The sequence below is a fragment of the Oryctolagus cuniculus genome, chromosome 4 (genome assembly GCF_051225735.1).
Source record: "Oryctolagus cuniculus isolate XC-2025 breed Fujian yellow rabbit chromosome 4, ASM5122573v1, whole genome shotgun sequence".
Lineage (NCBI taxonomy): Eukaryota > Metazoa > Chordata > Mammalia > Lagomorpha > Leporidae > Oryctolagus > Oryctolagus cuniculus.
In genome coordinates this window covers 146,857,969-146,875,895 of record NC_142870.1, presented here as the reverse complement: position 1 = coordinate 146,875,895, position 17,927 = coordinate 146,857,969, and the positions used below count along the sequence as shown (strand labels likewise).

The 17,927-nt window shown below is 51.1% G+C and overlaps 1 protein-coding gene across 2 annotated transcripts in view; it reads right to left on the bottom strand.

Moving 5' to 3' along the window:
* The window catches only part of KY (kyphoscoliosis peptidase), a 46,420-nt gene that overhangs the window by 15,468 nt on the left and 13,025 nt on the right, over positions 1-17,927 (bottom strand). For both annotated transcript variants that reach the window (XM_002716316.6, XM_008266211.5), the window contains 5 exons: positions 10,175-10,252; positions 8,520-8,582; positions 6,724-6,806; positions 2,272-2,380; positions 971-1,088 (listed from right to left, as the gene is read on the bottom strand). In XM_002716316.6, the coding sequence (XP_002716362.2) occupies positions 971-1,088; positions 2,272-2,380; positions 6,724-6,806; positions 8,520-8,582; positions 10,175-10,252 (451 nt within the window). The remainder of the gene's footprint in view (positions 1-970; positions 1,089-2,271; positions 2,381-6,723; positions 6,807-8,519; positions 8,583-10,174; positions 10,253-17,927) is intronic.

The following is a 17,927-nucleotide window of genomic DNA, read 5'->3' as shown; positions in this document are numbered from 1 at the left end:
GGAACCCAGGGCCAGGGGAGCCAGGGGCTGGTGAGGATGCAGGCTCTGGCGAGACCTGAAGGCAGGCGGGATACCAGGTGTGGTGTGGAGGCAGAGTGGGAATGTGCGGGGCGGAGAGGCCTGCTGTGGAGGAGTGGATGGTGGTGGCCGGGATGCCGTCCGGGCCAGGAACAGGGCTGCCTGCGGCCGCCTGCACAATGCTGAGGCATCACAGCTCCCGCCTGTGGGCTGCAGGTGGATGTCGGTGGTGCATGCTGTGATGGGTTCCCACCTGCAGCCCTGGTGGCCGGAGAAGAGCGCCAGGTGGAGGCCTGCAGGTGCACAGCAGCTGTTGGCCGCCCTGCGAAGGGGGCTCTCTGTGGCCACCAGGAGACCTCAGCAGACTTCAGAGAGGGGGCACCAGAAACTGCGGGGGTCCACAGGGCTCCCCTTGCCCTTGTGGCTGTCTTGGGAACACTGGCAATCAGCCACGGCCGCTTCACCCACCCAGGCCAGAGCTGTCGCCCAGTGCAGCCACCTGGCTGCGTGCTCACTCCCAGAGCACTGGAAGCAGAGCCTGAGCCTGTGCATGGCCTTGCAGGTGGGGCTTCCGCTCCCCCAGGGAGAGGCCCGGTGCCAGCCCCAGGATGGCCTTTCCCGGTCCCTGGGCACCGGCAGCCACTGTCCTGCTCCTGGGCCTGCCATTCTCTTAACCTTCAGCTGCACAGAGACAGAGAAGACAGAGACAGGGCCTTTTATAACCAAATTATCTCTGCATTCATCTGCCATTATGCTAATGCACGGCGAAGCCGACAGATGGTAGTGGTGCTGGCGGCCAGAAGGGGGAAATTGACCTTTCCCGGATTCACCGGATTCCAGGGCAAGGTCTGTACAGGCCGAGCGAGGCCGGAGTGCGGCCAGGACACTTGCTGCTTTGGAAGGGGGTGCCGGAACGGCAGGGTGGCTCCCGCTCTCCCTGCGCCTCGCCTACCTGCACATTCTCTCGAAGAGACCGGCGTAGCCGTCGCAGTTGGTCTTCTGGGTCCGCAGGATGTCGGTGGGCTTGAAGGCTTGGCGGTCCTTCTCCTGGGCGGCCTCCATGTCGTACTCTGCAGGGGGATTTGGGGCCATGAGGACCCAGGGCCTGAGACTGGCACGGAGGCCAGAGGAGGCTCGGCTCCCCGGGGCGCTGCCTCTGCACCCTGGGCACCTGGGACCAGGGTGGGCGGAATGGAAGCAGAACCCCAGCCCGAGGCAGATCTGGGAGCTGTCACCTTCTCTGAGGTGACGAAAGGGAGGGCACTTGGTTCCCCACGCCCGTGAGGAGGGGCTGGGAGGGGAAGGACACAGCGCCACGGGTGGGGCCACTGCCCACTTGCTCCACCACATAGCCTGCAGGGTATCGGGGACACCCCTCATCTGAGGCCTTGCGTGGCCCCATGGGGTGCCTGGAGCTGCAGGTGAGGCTTGACCCCAGGTAGAGAAGCCCCTGACCAGGGCATGTAAGTGAGGGGAACAGGGCTGAGTCAGCATGGCCACTATGGGCCCAAAGGAGCCGTGTGTGTGTGCATGTGCGTGTGTGTGTGTGTGCACGCACACGGGTGTGCCTGTCGACATGGGGCTGGCAGCATTCTGGCCCAGCCAGTGTTGGAGGGATGAGCCCTGAGCCCCTGTTTTTGATCTGCCAGTGCCAGAGGAGCACATGCTGTAGACTGTGTCCCTGGTGGAGCGGGCTGGGAAGGCTTCAGGTCAGAGGACGGGAAGGGCGCCCCACGACCTGGCCCCTCCAGCGCTCATTGTGTTTGCAAGACTCGGCAAGGGGCAGCAGCTGCTTAGCAGCCTGTACTGCAGTCGGTTTGACCCAGGAAGGTCCCAGCTGTCCTGTGTGGAGCCACGGGCACCTGCACAGACGCAGGTCCCCTGCGCTGCTCTGAGAACCCTGGAGACGGGTTCCTGGGTGGGGATGACTGACTCTCTGTCCTGGGTTCCGGCCTGGGTCCTGGGTCCTGGGCTTCATGCAGCGGCCTTCCTGGATGCTAGGACTGCTCCTGGCAGGAGGTCTAAGCCCTGGACTTGGCCGTGAGCAGAGGGCCACACAGGCCTCCCCTTCCCCCAGCTGATCTTCCTGGAGACTGTTAGCACACAGTAAGGGTCACCCTGCTTTCATCAGTCTTTCTTCACTCAGCCACATGGGAGCCCCGTCCCTCCCACCTTCTGACTCCCTGGGTACACCCTGCTGATGAGATGGGAGCAGGGCCTGTGGGGGTGGGTTTGAGGGGTGCTAGGGCCTACCTATGTGGTGGCAGATCCAGATCCAGATGGCACGGACCCTTTCCAGGTCGCTGGGGGCCTCCTGCAGCAGGTCACACACCAGCTCGTCCAGCCCGCTCTTGACCGTCACCTGGGGAGCAGGAAGGGTGTACTGGCATCAGGACCAGGGAGGACTGGGGGTGCTTCACACCAGGCATTGGTGGCCAGTCCCGTTCTTTCTCCAGGCAGAGGAGCTGGAGCAGAGATACAGGGAACAGAGGCTCCAAGGGCAAAGCCATGGAGATGGACAGGGAGGGTGGTGCTGACGCTCTGAATCCTGGGCTGACAGCTCCCACAACTTTTCTGTGCACATCCTGGGGCCAGCCGGGTGGGCATGTGGGTGGCTGTGGCAGCCCTTAGTCATGACCAGTCCTAGCTCAAACAGTTTACAGATTTAACTCAGACTGTCTCAAAACTCCAATAGCCTTTTGTTGTTGTTGGCTTGGAAAAGCCAAACTTCCAATTCACATGGAATTGCAAGGGGCTGAGAATTGCCACAGTGATTCTGAGAAAAGGAGAGTAAAGGCGAGAGGCTCACACTTCAAAAGAGTCTAGGACTTGCAGAAGGATCATCTAGAGCAGTGGGACAGAACTGGGAGCCCATAAATAAACCCATACAACTGTGGCCAACTGAGGTTTGACAGGGTGCCAGGTCCCTTCGTTGAGAAAGGATGATCTTCCTAACAAATGATGCTGGAACAACTGGATTTCCACACGCAGAAGGAAGTTGGGCCTTGTTCTTATACTATATACAAAAATCAACTCAAAATGGATCAATGACTCAAACAGGAGCTGAAACTCCTGGACAGGGGTCATGTGTTTAGCTGAGCAATTAAGACACCAGATTTAAGATGTCTGGGTCCCAGATTCTGAGTAACTAGGTTCAAGTCCTAGCTCTGGCTCCCTGTTCCAGCTTCCTGCCAATGCAGACCCTGGGAGCAGCAGGTGATGACTCCAGTAGTTGAGTTATTGCCACTTACATGGGAGACCTAGACTGAGTTCCTAGCTCCTGGATCCAGCAATGCTTAGCCTCACACAGGCCACTGGGGAGTGAACCAGTGGATGGAAGCTCACTCTGTGTCTGCAAGCTCACTCTCTCTGTGTGTCTGCCTCTGAGAGAGAGAGAGAGAGAGAGAGAGAGAGACAGGAGAAAATCTTCACGACCTTGTCTTTGGTAATGGATTCTTAGATGTGATGCCAACGGCATGAAAACAAAAGAAAAAAATAGAGTGGTGTTCACTAAAATAAAAAATCCCTGTGCATGAAAGAATATTAAGGATAAGAAGGAAAAAAGACAACTTATAGAATGAGAGAAAACACTGCAAATCTTATAACTGATAAGGGTTTCATATTCAGAATATACAAATAACTTCTACAACTTAAGACAATCAATTAAAAATGGGCAAATGACATGTATAGTCATTTCTCCAGCGAGAAGATACACAAATAGCTAACAAGCCATGAAAAATGCTCAACTTCATTAGTCATGAGGGAAATACAAATCAAAACCAAAATGAGACACCACTTCATGTGCACTACGATGGACATTCAAAAATAAAATAAGAAAGTAACAGGTGTCAGCATGAATTGTCAGCATGAATGTAGAGAAACTGGAACCTTTGCACACTGACGGTGAGAATATAAAATGGTGCAGGTGCTATGGACAATACTTGGATGGCTCCTCAAAAGTTAAATGTGGAATTGCCACATGACCCAGTGAGTCCACTCCAAGGTATAGACCTCCAGTAACTGGAAACAGAGACCCAAGCAGACCCTTCCTGCCAGTGTTCGCTGCAGCAGTACTGGCCACATCTAGAGAAGGAAATAAGCTGACAGTCCATCCACATAGGGGTGAACAAGGCAAATGTGTTATATACATACAGTGGGATGCTATTCAGTGAGAAAAAAGAAAGAACTTCATTCTGTACATGCCATAGCACAGATGAACCTTGAAAACATGCTGAGTGAAATGACCCAGACATGAAAGGACATTGTCTGAGCTGGTGCTGTGGTGTAATGGGTAAAGCCGCGGCCCGCAGTGCCGGCATCCCATATGGGCAGCGGTTCAAGTTCCAGATGCTCCACTTCCGATATGGATCTCTGCTATAGCCTGGGACTGCAGTAGAAGATGGCCCAAGTCCTTAGGCCCCTGCACCCATGTGGGAGACCCGGAAGAGGTTCCTGGCTTCGGATCGGCGCAGCTCCGACAGTTGTGGCTAATTGGGGAGTGAACCAGTGGATGGAAGACCTCTCTCTCTCTGCCTCTCCTTCTGTCTATATATAACTCTTTCAAATAAATCTTTTTTAAAAAGGACTGTCTGATTTTACTGAAATGAAATGCCTAGGATAGGCAAGTCCATAGAGGCAAGTAGAGGTTACCAGGGGTTGCTTCATGGGCGTAGAGTTTCTCGGTGAGCAAGTGGCTTTGGAACAGTGGTGATGTTTGTGCAGCATCGGGACGGTAATCAGTATCAGTGAGCTTGCACTTGAAAACAACAATGGCACATTTCATGTTACACATATTTTACTACATGCTAGGGTTTGCAGGTGGTCTGTGCCCAGGGGTGTTGGAAGCTTGGTGCCTGGTGTGGTGATGTGGGAGGTGATGGACCCCTGAAGAGGTGGGTCTGGTGGGAGGTGCTTAGATCATTGGATGGCCGGCCCTCAGCAGGAAATGCTGGTCTCTGGGACTGGGTTCTCTCCTTCGAGAGCAAGGTGTTATCAAAGCTCCAGCCTGACCCCTGGATCTCTCTCACCATGGGCTCTCTCCCTCTAACATGCACTCCCGCCATAATGCCACCTGCCACTGAGCCCTCACCGGAGACCAAACAATTGGGGCTGCTTGGTTTTGGATTTTCAGCTTCCAAAAGTGTGAGCTAAGTGAGCCTCTTTTCTAAGTGCCCAGCCTCAGCTATTTCACTATAGTAACAAAACAGGCTCCTAAGAGTACATTGTAACAACAACCACAAGAACCACACATTCACACTTCTTGCAGGGACCTTGAGGAGGAGGAAGCAGGGCTGCAGGTGCTGACAAGGCAGCCCTGTCCACCTGCAGCCATTCTAGAGAAGCAAGGGCACTGCACATTCACTCCTGCAACAGGTGCCTACACCTCCCTCCCCCTCCATCTCGAGGGCACCCCGGCCTTGCTGTCCACCTGGCACTGTTCCTCCACCCATAGTGGAGCTCCAGGACCCTACCTTGTGACCACTACCAGCCACACTTGTGCCCTGACCTCCAGGAGGCCACTGGCCCCTCTCTGGAGTCCAGTCGTGCTGGCCTTGCCCAGCCCCTGGGATGGCTCCACGCCTTCTGGACTCACCCTGCCCTCCCCAACAGCACTCATTTTAGGGCTCCCACTCATAACTAAATCTGATGACCCCAGGTCAGTGTTCCCAGCGGGCATTCCTAACAGGTGTGCCAGGACCCTGGAGCCCATCACACTCCACAGACACTCACCAAGCCCAGACTTGGTCCTTAGGCTGGGGCACTGCTGTGCCCTCCTATACCACTGACTCCAGCCGCCCGGAGCCCCCGTCCTGCACCTCCCACCCACTGGCCGCTGTGTCTGTGCCCAGCGCCTTCACCCAGGATTGCTCTTTCTGGTCCTCTCTGTCTTCAGCATCCCCACCTAATCCAGGTCCTGCCTCCTCCTGCTGGGACAGCTGGAAATCCTCAGATGAAGACTCAGCCGATGTCTCAGCTGTAACCTGAGCACCTGTGCACCTGTGCACCTGTTCATCTACTTAACAAACAAGTACCCACTCTGTGGCTGCCTCAGGGCATCCTGCTGAGACTGCTTAGGGCCCCCAGTGGCTCACTCTGCCTTCACAAAAGGGCTTAGCATCCTGGCGCTCCGATGTGGTCCTCTCTGTGCTGAGGCTCCTGCCTGGCCCCATGCCTCTTGTGTCCCCGGCATTTCAGCTCTGTAGCTGCACTGCTCCAGCTGTGACTCCCCCCACTCTGCCCTGACGTGCCAAGGGCTGGAGGCAGAGTGCCTGGTGGGCAGCTCATGAGCTCCAGGGTTGAGCATGGCCATTGTCATGGTGGCTCTGGCCATTTGCCAGGGCCCTCCCCATGCTCTTCCTCCTTTTCTCCACGAGCTGGCTCTGGCCTGGTTCAGTAGCAACAATGCCCAAATGGGACACGGGAGGTCAACGCTGGACTGGCCACAGGGCTGTGTAGTCTGGGGGGTATTGGGATGCTGGGTGGCCTGGGGGATGGAAGGGCCTTTGGTCCTGGTCGGGGCCTGCTGCCTGGAGTCTTCTGTCCCCCAAGCACGTGCTGGATAAAGGCCTTCCTGGGCATCCATCCGTGTGACTCAGGATTCCTTGAAGAGGCCTGGGGAGGGGTTTTGCTGCCCTGTTTTGGGGACCTCCAAGACACCTTGGGGTGCATGTGGGGGCTCCTGATTGGAGGCGCTGGCTGTCCTACCTGTGAGGCATAGGCGTCCAGTTTCTCAAACTGCCGCAGGTCCAGAGTCATGGATTTCAGGCTGGACCGATCCCAGGGGTAGGCTGGAAACACAGGGAGGCTGGGTCAGCAGTGGGGACCTTACTTGCCTGGCCTCACCATTTCCTGAGGGCCACCCCTCCCTGGATGGGTCCCCCTTGGAGCGCCAAAGGGAACGTGAGCAGCCCCTGTGGAGCCAGCTCTGAAGACCCTGGCTTAGCCTCCGTCAAGCCATGGTTCCCAGCATTCTCGAGACAGAATCTCTTCCTTTAACTTCCTGCAGATTCCTGTGGGACATGTCCAGACCAGGCTGTTGGCCCCTGACAAGCCCAAGAAGGGCAGTGCCATGGCCAGGTGCTGGGGTGGATGTGCCACAGAGCATTCTGGGCATAGGAGGGTGTGGCAGGGCTGGGTGTCTGGGTCCCGGGGCATGAGCTGTGCTGGACCCAGCCTGCCTTCCGCTTTTGCCCTGGGAGTTAGCAGACTCCATGTCCAACTGGAGACTGGGGCTTCCAAGGAAGGCAGCAGGAGGTGGTAGTGTCCTGGTGAGCAGGGCCTGGGGTTCAGTTGGGAGCCCCTGGGGAAGGCTGTGCCTCGGGATCTCAGAAGGGGCCTCCTGCCCAGAGACTGGGCCTTGCTGAAGTCCACTCACTGGACATAGACAAGGGGAGAGAGGGAGATTCCAGGCTGACACTGACGTTGATGCTGGCCCAGGCTAGTAGCTGCCCAGGCTTCCCTCTGGGGCACAGGAACTCCCTCTGAGCTACTGCTGGCACCCAGGGTCATGCCGGCTCCCACTCAGCCCTTGCTGCCCACACTGGTGGGCACCGTGGCTCGGCCCCGGCAGACCCTGTCCTCTGTCATCCAAGTGCAGTCCAGCATGCCCTTTAGAGGTGGCAGAGGAATGCTGGTGGGCCCCGCTGCGCTCCACACACTCAAAGCCCTTCTCTCCTCACAACGTGGCTCCGGCCCCTCTGCAGCAAGGGTGAGCTGCGTGGGTGTGAACTGGATTCACACACAGGAGTGGTTTCTGCTTTGCACAGATTTGCGTACGAAGCCTCCTTTGCCCCCATTGAGAGGAATAATGGTATTTCTAAAATGGGATTGGAAACTCTGCTTCTGGTTTTCCCCTTTCTTGGTTCCATTTTACAAAATCTGGATGTTACAAACACCCACAATGAATTATGCCTCATTAACTCTACTCCCAAGCAGATTACATAAGATCCATGATTTTGTATATTTAAAACATACAGCAGCACTAAGTTATTCTAATTTTGCAACAAAACAATAGGGGGCTCTGAGCTGCATGAAGCCTTAGATGAGATCTGGGCTACAGAAGGGAAACTGAGACCCGGGGTGGGGGTGAATGAGAGCAGAAATGGGATTTGAACCTATGCTGTTGCCCAACTCAGTGTTTCTTCTTCTTCCCCTCTCTGCTTTTTTTCACTTGCCTCCTACCTTACAGACATCTGGAATTCCATTTAGAGTTAATATAATTCTGAATTCTGTTTCCCATAATGGGCTGTCTTGTTGTTGGTGGGATTTATGTGGTAGCTTAGTGATGACATCAGGTATATGAGCTTTCTCCCTCTCAACCTGTGTCCATGGCAGACATTGCTAATCAATCACAACATTCTTCACCTCTGACCAAGAGGTAGGCCCAGACTTCTAGTTCAGTATCTTAGGAAGCCACTGCCAATTGACTATAGAGATTGGCCCAGAAGAATCAACCAATACACTGTCCCAGAAATGGTTCAGGAGAAAGCCCTGGAACTTACCGTGTGCATCTTTCCCTCCAGGCTGCCGGGCTCTGGTGTTTCCATTTTTATCGCCTTGTAGACCTGCAACACCCCAAAGGTCAGAAGCAGAGACACTCCAGAAGCATCGTAAATGCAAGCACTTCCCCTCGCTTCCGATGGCACTTCTAGCCCCTCCTCTTCACTCTCCTTTTCACAGCCTCCCCACTCCCAACCCCACCCACCGCTGAATCCCCGCTGCAATGGCCACGAACTTCCTGATGGGGCACGAGGAGCCTGGGGACAGGGAGAGGATGCAGAGTCAGAATGTGCCCCGGCTCTGGCGCTTTGGATTAACCCGTGGCCCTGCCTGGATGCTGGCGCTCCTGCCCTCCTCTGCGTCCACCTGCTGCCCGAGCACAACCAAAGGTGCACTCACTCAAGGTCAGAACTGATCCCAGGTGCAAAGGGAAACAGGGGAAGGGAAGGCTGTTTGCACAGAGTTCAAACCCCAGAAAGATCAAGTGACCATCAAGTTATTCTTCAGGATGGCTGAAGGGCACCTGAACTGTGTGAGTCCAGAACCATTCAGGCAGACCAGTAACCAACAGGTATTAGGCTCCAGGGGCAAAAGGAAGGGATTTGAAACCAGGTCAGGAAGGTGTGCGTCCCCACTGGAACCAGGTGGAGGTCAGGCTGGGAGTGGGGGGTGCCAGGCAGGTGGCCTTCTGGCCCTGGAGGCCACTTAGAGCTGTGAAGGGTGCAGCTGCACCCAGGCCATCCTGAGAGCCAGAGGCCCTCTTGCATTTTGAACCTACGTTCTGCTATCACCTACATTCTCTGACAAAGCAGTGGCATTGATTGGGTGCTTACCATGCCTGGTCCGTGTTTCTATTTCCCGTCCCATTTAACCCCTCGATCATCTGAGCAGGGAGGCTTGCTAACTTTCCGCCGTCTACAGAGATCGAGTCCCAGACAGGGAGGCTGAGCCACTCGCCCAAGGTCACATGGCTGAAGCGTGACCTCATCTCATGCGGCCAGAGCCTGCTCTCTCCATGCCCTGCTGAGATTCCGACTGCTGAGAACCCTGGACCCAGGCAGCCTTAGGAGCCTCTGGCCCACCGAGTGGGTGTGTGCAGGACTGGCACCTCTGCTGGTCTGGGGCCTGCACTGCTTGTGAGGCCCTGCGTGGCTGTGAGATGGACAGCTGCAGAGAGAGGCCCGAGAAGGGGGCACAGGGGACCTGTGGTCCTGGGCCCAGGCTTCAGAGTCAAGCTCCATGCGTTCCCACTTCCTGCATGGGTGACCAGGGTTGCTCCTGGCCTCATCTTGCTCACCTCCAAGTGGGGATGATTTTCATATATACCAAAGCGTTAAAAAGTTAATGAGCATCAAGTCCTTAGCGCCATGCCCACCACTTTTTAAGCAGTCAACAAACAGTATCGGAAACCAACAGCAGCAACACTTGTGTGGTGAACCGTGCCTTTTGCTGTGTTTCCCACACCAGCTTCCAGGGCGTAGCTGTGTGTGGAGGAGAGAGTCTCCCAGGTGGGAGCTCCAGGCACCTGCCTTTCCCTGGTGTGCAAGCCCACATCACCTTCCCCCTGCCCTCTGAGGATGCCCGGGCTGGGATGTGGGCTACCAGCTGCCCTCAGTCCTCCCTGCCCACCCTCTGGCCTGAGCAGCCCTGTACGTACGTAGTTTAGCCAAGGAGAACTTCTTGAGCAGCTGGGGCATGGCGTCTCGAGGGTGGACCTCCACGGTTAGCTGTGTCCCTGCAGAGGAAGAAGAGGCGAGAGTCTCAGCGGGATGCTGCCGGGCGAGGGGGCGCTGCCCCGGGACTGAGGCTTGAGCAACAGGACACAGTTTGGTTTTGAGCTTCCTTTTCAATGTGCAAGCAATTCTTGTTTAAGAAGACCCCAAACAGCACAGCAAGATGGTGGTTTCCACGCGCAGGCAGGATGGAGTAGGCACCCTCCACCCCGTCGCAACTCAAACACTGGGCAGAATGCGTGCAGCCCGCATCTGCGGACCCTGCAGACTGGGGATGGAAGCTAGGATTTAAAGCACTGTCCAAGGGGCAGGGAGTTCACTCCCCCCCCCCCGCCCCTGGGAACCCCCTAGATCGAACCCACAGGCATTCCCTGGTGCAGAGAAACAGCACTCAAGGAAAACCCTGTCTTCTTGCTTGAAGAGTGAGAAGCAGGAATCCTAAGTGTCAGAGTGAGACAGGCAAAGCCCCTGTTGTATTTTCCCTGTTATTTCCTGACTCAATCTCTGGAAAACTCTGTCGGCAGCAGTAGCAGTAGTAGTGTCAGTTAGGAAGGCATCTGAGGCTTCCTCCTACCGCAAAAATCTATGATCTGAAAAGAGAAGCAGCAAATACTCATATTCTCTCTGTCTCTCTCTCTGTCTCTGTCCCTGTCTCTCTCTCTCTCTCTCTCCCTCCCTCTTTTCAGCTGATTGGCAGAAATAGTAGTGGGAGCCCACATGGCAGGGGTAGGGAACTGAAGACTACCTTTTTTGCTGGAAGAACAAGAAATGGGTCACAGACAGGAGGGAGCTCAAAAGAGCAGTTCCACGGAGTTGATGAACTCCTTGGTGACCTCTGAGCCATGCATGCACACCCCGAGCAGCACAGCACAGTCCTGAAGAACTAAACTACGGGGCAGACCAATGCCCAGGTCCCAGACCTGGATGGTGCATGGGCAGGGCAAATCTGCATAGCTCTGCAGAGGCTACAATCCCAACTTAGGCAAGAAGACCTGGGAACATTAACGAATTTGAAAAAAGAAGACGACCAACAGGCAGCAACCCCATGCAGACACAGAAATTGGAATTATCAGGGAAACAGTTTAAAATAACAATGATAACCATGCTTCAAAAGGTGCAGGCAAACAGATTTAAAATAAATGGGAAGATAGAAGGCACCAGCAAAGAAACAGAGAATATAGAGAAGAACCCAAAGGTGATTTAAGAACTGAAAAATGTAACAGCTTAATAAATCCTCTGAAGAGGCTTAGGAGCAGAATGACATGACAGGAAAGGGCGGGGAACTTGACTAGGTCAACAGTCAGTTTGAACAGAGCCTCAGGGATCTGTAGGACGATCCTGAAGCCAATCACTCATGCCACTATCTCAGAAGGAGGTGAGAAATAATGTGGTGCAAAGGCAAACTTACAGATTTAAGATGCTCAGTGAATCCCAAACAGGACAAACACAAGAAATTCCAAGACCAGACACGTTATAGCTGAACTATTTGAAGACGAAGAAAAAAAAATCCTGAAAGTAGCCAGTGAAAAGTGTCACATTCTGTATAGAATTGCTACAGATTTCTCATCAGAAATCAGGTCAGAAGGAAGTAGAACAACATTTTCAGAGTGCTGAAAGAAGTGGACTGTCAAAACAGAATTCCAAATCCAGTAAAATGTCATTCAAATGAGGGCAAAATGAAGGCATTCTTAGCTAAAGTAAAAATGAGAAAATTTGTTATCAACAAACTTGGTCCAAAGGAGACAAGAATGGAAGCTCATCAGACAGAAAGGAAATGGTACAAGAGGGAAACTCCAAGGACAAACAGAAATAGTAAACATCTAGGTAAATATGTTAGTCTAGGCTTCTCTTAAGTTCTTCAAAAAAGAATGAGGATAAAAAGCTGTAACATTGTCCGAAAAGATTTAATCCTAGGTAGATGTAAGACACATGACACTGCACATAAAACGGGACAGTAAGTGTTCCCATATGGAGGTAAGTTTTCTCATTTTACTTGAAAAGTTAACATTAATTACAATTAATTTGTGAAAAGCTGAGTACATACATTTTAATACATATAAAAAGATCCATTCAAATAGATATATTAAAAACAAAATAATAAATGTAATTCTGAAAGATACAAAAATAATAAAGAAAGCAGGAAAGAGGAGACATGGGAACAAACAGAAAACACTAAAGCAGAAGGCTTAAATTCAAATGTATCATTAAATGTAAACGGTCTAAACTCGCTAGTTAAAAAACAGAGATCACCAGAAGTGATAAATTAGATGGAATTATATTCTGTTTCCGAGTATATGACTTCATCATTGTGAAATCAATTGGCTAAAAGTAAAAAAAAAAAAAAAAGATAAGAAAGCTAGACAGAGCAGACTTCAGAGTAAGGAAATACCAGGGATAGAGGGTCTTTAAAAAATGGTGAGAGAGTCAGTTTGGTGAGAGTCAGTTTGCCAAGAAGTCAGAAAAACTTTAAATCTTTGCACATAACAACAAAATTTGGAAACACATAAAACAAAACCACAGAACTGAAAGGAGGAATGGCCAGATCTACAATTACACAGGGAGACGTCCACACTGTTCTCTCAGTGATTGCGAGAACCAATGGGAAGAAAATCATCAAGCTTAGAGGAACCAAGCAACATCAACAACTAACAGACTTTCTGTGCTGTTTATGCAATGCTGCAAGAAGTCACCGCAGACCATGCATTCCGTTCAAGCATCCATGGAATATTTATCAAGATGGATTGTATACTGGATCATAAAAAGCTTATAAGATATGAAACCATGCCAAGTTGTTCTCTGGCCCCAATTTGATTAAACTTGAAGTGAAAAATGAGAAATTAAACTAGGAAAATCTCCAAACACATGAAAATTAAGTGACATATTTCCAAATAATCCATGGGTCAAGGAAGTCTGAAGGGAATCAGAAAATACACTCAGTGAAAAGGAAACTCAGCATCAGCGTGTTTGCCAAGAAGCCAAAGCAGTGCTTCAGGAAAATCCATTCATGAATGTTTTAGAAAGAAGAAAGGTCGAAAATCAGTAACCTAAGCTTCCACCTTAGAAGGCTGAGAAATAATAGAAAATTAAATGCAAGGCAAACAGAAGGTAGGAAATGAGAAAGAGAATAAGTTAGTGAAGTTAAAAATGATAATAATACAGAAAAAAATCAGTGAAACAGAAAACAGGCTCTTTGAAGAGATTAATAAAACCTATGATGCCCCAGTTACCGTGGACAACAATAAAAGAGATAATTCACAGATCAGAAGTCAAGACAATGACATCAGAATTGAAATGGGGGGTGTCATTACATACCTTCAAATATGTTAAAATAATGGTAAGATAATACTGCAAAATTCTTGATACACACTAATTTCACAACTTAGATGAAACAGACCAATTCCTTTACAGTCACAATATTTCATAAAAACTCATCCAAGAAGTAGATAATCTGAATATTCATAAATATATATATTTATAATTAGACTTGCAGCTTAATACCTTCCAAAAATTAAATAAAAAACAAATAAAAAAGCAAGGCCTAGATGGATTTGTTTGTAGATTCTAACATGATCTTTCAGAAAATAGAAGAATGAATAACTTCACAACTCATTTTATGGGAGTAACATGAACTTGATAACAAAATCAAATAAAGACAGCATAAGAAAAGAACACTATAATATCCCTTGCAAACATAAACACAAGCAACCTCATTGGTATATAAAATTAAGTTCAGGTCAGCACCACAGCTCACTAGGCTAATCCTCCGCCTATGGTGTCGCACACTGGGTTCTAGTCCCTGTTGGGGCGCTGGATTCTGTCCTGGTTGCTCCTCTTCCAGTCCAGCTCTCTGCTGTAGCCGGCAAGGCAGTGGAGGATGGCCCAGGTCCTTGGGCCCTGCACCCACATGGGAGACCAGGAGGAAGCACCTGACTCCTGGTTTCGGATCGGCACAGCGCACTGGCCATAGCGGCCATTTGGAGGGTGAACCAATGGAAGACCTTTCTCCCTGTCTCTCTCTCTCTCACTGTCTAACTCTGCCTGTCAAAAAAAAAAATTAAATCCAGCAATAAAGAATAAAATACTACAACCATGTGTGGTTTAATTTGAGGATAGAAAACTGGTTAAATGTTAATTTGAGGATAGAAAACTGGTTAAATGTTTAAAACTTAATTAATTAGCTTTGACATTTAAAATTGGTAACTACCATATTAAAAAGCTAAACAAGAAAAACCATAGGATAGTATCAATGGACTCAGAAAACACAGTTGACAAAATTTACCATACCATTGTTGATGAAGTCTCTCAACAGGTTAGGAATACAAGGGGATTTTCTCGATCTAAAAAACAGCATCTTCCAAAAGGTACAGCCTATAGCATATTTAACTGTGGAAATGGCAGAGGTTCTAAGATTGAGAACAAGTTTTGGAAGTCCACTCCCACTGCTCCTAAGTGCATTGTACTGCAAGCCTACCCAGTGCAAGAAGACAAGAAAAAGAGAAGCCACACAGATTGGAGAGTAAGGAGTAACAGTGCCCTTATTCACAGATGACATACCCACCTACGTAGAAAACCCCGCAGTATCTGCATGAAAAAATTCCTAAACTTGTAAGTGATTGTCACACGGTCACAGGATAGAATGCTAACACATAAAAATCAATTCTGTTTCTCTATACTGGCAATAAACAATTGGAAGTTGAACTTAAAAAAATCACTACTTTCTATATCTCCAAAAACAAATTACTTAAGTGTAAATCTAACTCACACAAAGAGTACAGGAATTGTACACTGGGAACTATAAAATATGATCAAAATTATAGTGGGCTTCAATAACACGCATGTTTATGAATTGGAAAACCCAACGTTGTCAAGTTGGCAATTCCCTCAGATGGTCTGCAGAGTTGATATACTTTCAACCAAACTCCTCCATTTAAAGGTGTTTTGTAGATACAGAGTGAATCTAAAATTTAGGTGGGAAAGCACAGGACCAACCAAACCAATGGAGAAAAAAGTTGGGAGGAAGCTCCATGATCTGATTTTCAGATTTATTAATAAAGCTGCAACAGTGTGACCTTGGCAAAGGGATAGATGCCCACTCATTACTCGGAGGGGGTTAACGTTTGTTTTAAAGTTTAGCTTCTTGCATTTCCACTGTCAAAGAAAATCGACCTTGTGATTTCATAATGAAGACATCAGGCCTCTTGGAGCTCAAGGTATAATTAGCTTTGGTCCCAGGCTCAGGAGCTACTGCCATCAGCAGCAACGCTTCCGTGTGTGTCCCCCTGGTGCAAGGGGCCGGGGCCTGTTCCCCTCTGCCCTCTCACTTTCCCCATGTCATACACCTGATGTGTTTTTCAAAGTGGGTGCCAGGTGACTCTTGGCTACAGACGCTTAGTGAAAGACAGACTGAGAGACACACCCACTCCCCTCCCTCCTCTTGTAGGTCACACTCCATGATGCTCTGAGACCTGCAGCCTAGAAGTCTGTGTGACCCAGTACCATTTTGTCTAACACTAGTTGGAAATCACTGGACTGGAACACTCTCCACGAGCTTGGAGAAGCTGCGGAAATGAACAACTTGTGGTCTAGGGCTCAGCCACAAACCCTGTCCCCGAACTTCTCAGAACGTCTGGGTACTTCCAACCACTTTTGATTCAGCCACAGCTCTTTGTCAACGAAGACAAAATCCGACGACAAGATGCTGTAGAAGCCCCGCCACTCTGGGTGTGGATGTGGTCTCAGGCTGGAGCCCAGCTCTGGCCCAGAAGCTCCACCTGCCACCATTGCTGGCACTTTTCTCCTTCCTGCAGTCCCTCGTCCCTCTTGGCCTGCGGCAGGCTGAACCCCCCTGCTGGGATGGCCCCTCGAAGCTGTGCTACTGCTTAGCACTTCCTCCAGGAGAACAGCAATGCTCTCAGCTTCCCTGATCTGCATGTGGTCTGAGTCCTGCTCCTGGTTACAGGTGCATAAGACACTCCCAGGGCACGTGTCTGGCCTGCACCAGACATGCTGTGTGTAGTATTCACACTATAGCTTCATGCTTCCTAAGGCGTGGCGTAGAGTCCACTAAGACCCCTCCTGTAGCAAATTAAATTCTTGATTGAAGAAAAATCATTTGTCCAATCTCTTTTTTTTCTTTCTTTTTTTTTTTTTTTGACAGGCAGAGTGGATAGTGAGAGAGAGAGAGAGAGAGAGACAGAGAGAAAGGTCTTCCTTTTGCCGTTGGTTCACCCTCCAATGGCCGCCGCGGCCAGCGCACCGCGCTGATCCGATGGCAGGAGCCAGGAGCCAGGTGCTTTTCCTGGTCTCCCATGGGGTGCAGGGCCCAAGCACCTGGGCCATCCTCCACTGCACTCCCTGGCCACAGCAGAGGGCTGGCCTGGAAGAGGGGCAACCGGGACAGAATCCGGCGCCCTGACCGGGACTAGAACCCGGTGTGCCGGCGCCGCTAGGCGGAGGATTAGCCTAGTGAGCTGCGGCGCCGGCCTTTTTTTTTTTTTGACAGGCAGAGTGGACAGTGAGAGAGAGAGACAGAGAGAAAGGTCTTCCTTTGCTGTTGGTTCACCCTCCAACGGCCACTGCGGCCGGCACGCTGCGGCCAGCGCACAGTGCTGATCCGAAGGCAGGAGCCAGGTTCTTATCCTGGTCTCCCATGGCGTGCAGGGCCCAAGCACTTGGGCCATCCTCCACTGCACTCCCTGGCCACTGCAGAGAGCTGGCCTGGAAGAGGGGCAACCGGGACAGAATCCGGCGCCCTGACCGGGACTAGAACCCGGTGTGCCAGCGCTGCAGGTGGAGGATTAGCCTAGTGAGCCGCGGAGCCGGCCTGTCTAATCTCTAATTGAAAAGGGTGGAACATCATCTGGAGCAAAACTCACCGTCTGATGCAAACCCTAAGCACAAGCAGATGTCGCTACACTACTCCGTATCATTGCCAGTCATTACCAAACATAAAGGAGGTCCTAGGCTGGCGCCGCAGCTCAATAGGCTAATCTTCCGCCTGCAGCACTGGCACCCCGGGTTCTAGTCCTGGTAGGGGTGCTGGATTCTGTCCCGGTTGCTTCTCTTCCAGGCCAGCTCTCTGCTGTGGCCTGGGAGTGCAGTGGAGGATGGCCCAAGTTCTTGGGCCCTGCACCCCATGGGAGAGCAGGAGAAGCACCTGGCTCCTGGCTTCGGATCAGCACGGTGCGCCAGCCGTAGCAGCCACTGGGGGGGGTGAACCAACGGAAAAGGATGACCTTTTTCTCTGTCTCTCTCTCTCACTGTCCACTCTGCCTGTCAAAAAAAAAAAAAAAAAAAAAAAAAAAAAAAAAAAAAAAAAAAAAAAAAAAGGAGGCTCTGGCTGGAACCTCAGCTTGCCTCTCTCCAGCGCTACCAGTTGTCACTCAAGGAAAAGCTACAGCTTTGGCCGTCTCCATAAGATCATGTTAGCGATTGTTTTCTAAGGACCCTAAGAACTGGCTCCCAGGCAGCCCTCCGGGATCTCACCAGCACTCCCTGCCTGGCCCCTCACAAGTGGGGATGTGCCTGGGAAGCACCAGTGCGCGTGCGTAGACTGCTGTGGGCCTGCCTTTTCTCCAGTCAGGAGATGTCTCCTGTCTGACATCTTCTCTCCAGATCGCTTCAGGTTCCAATCAGGATTTGTCTAAAAGCCTAATTTTCTCGGAATACCTAATGCAG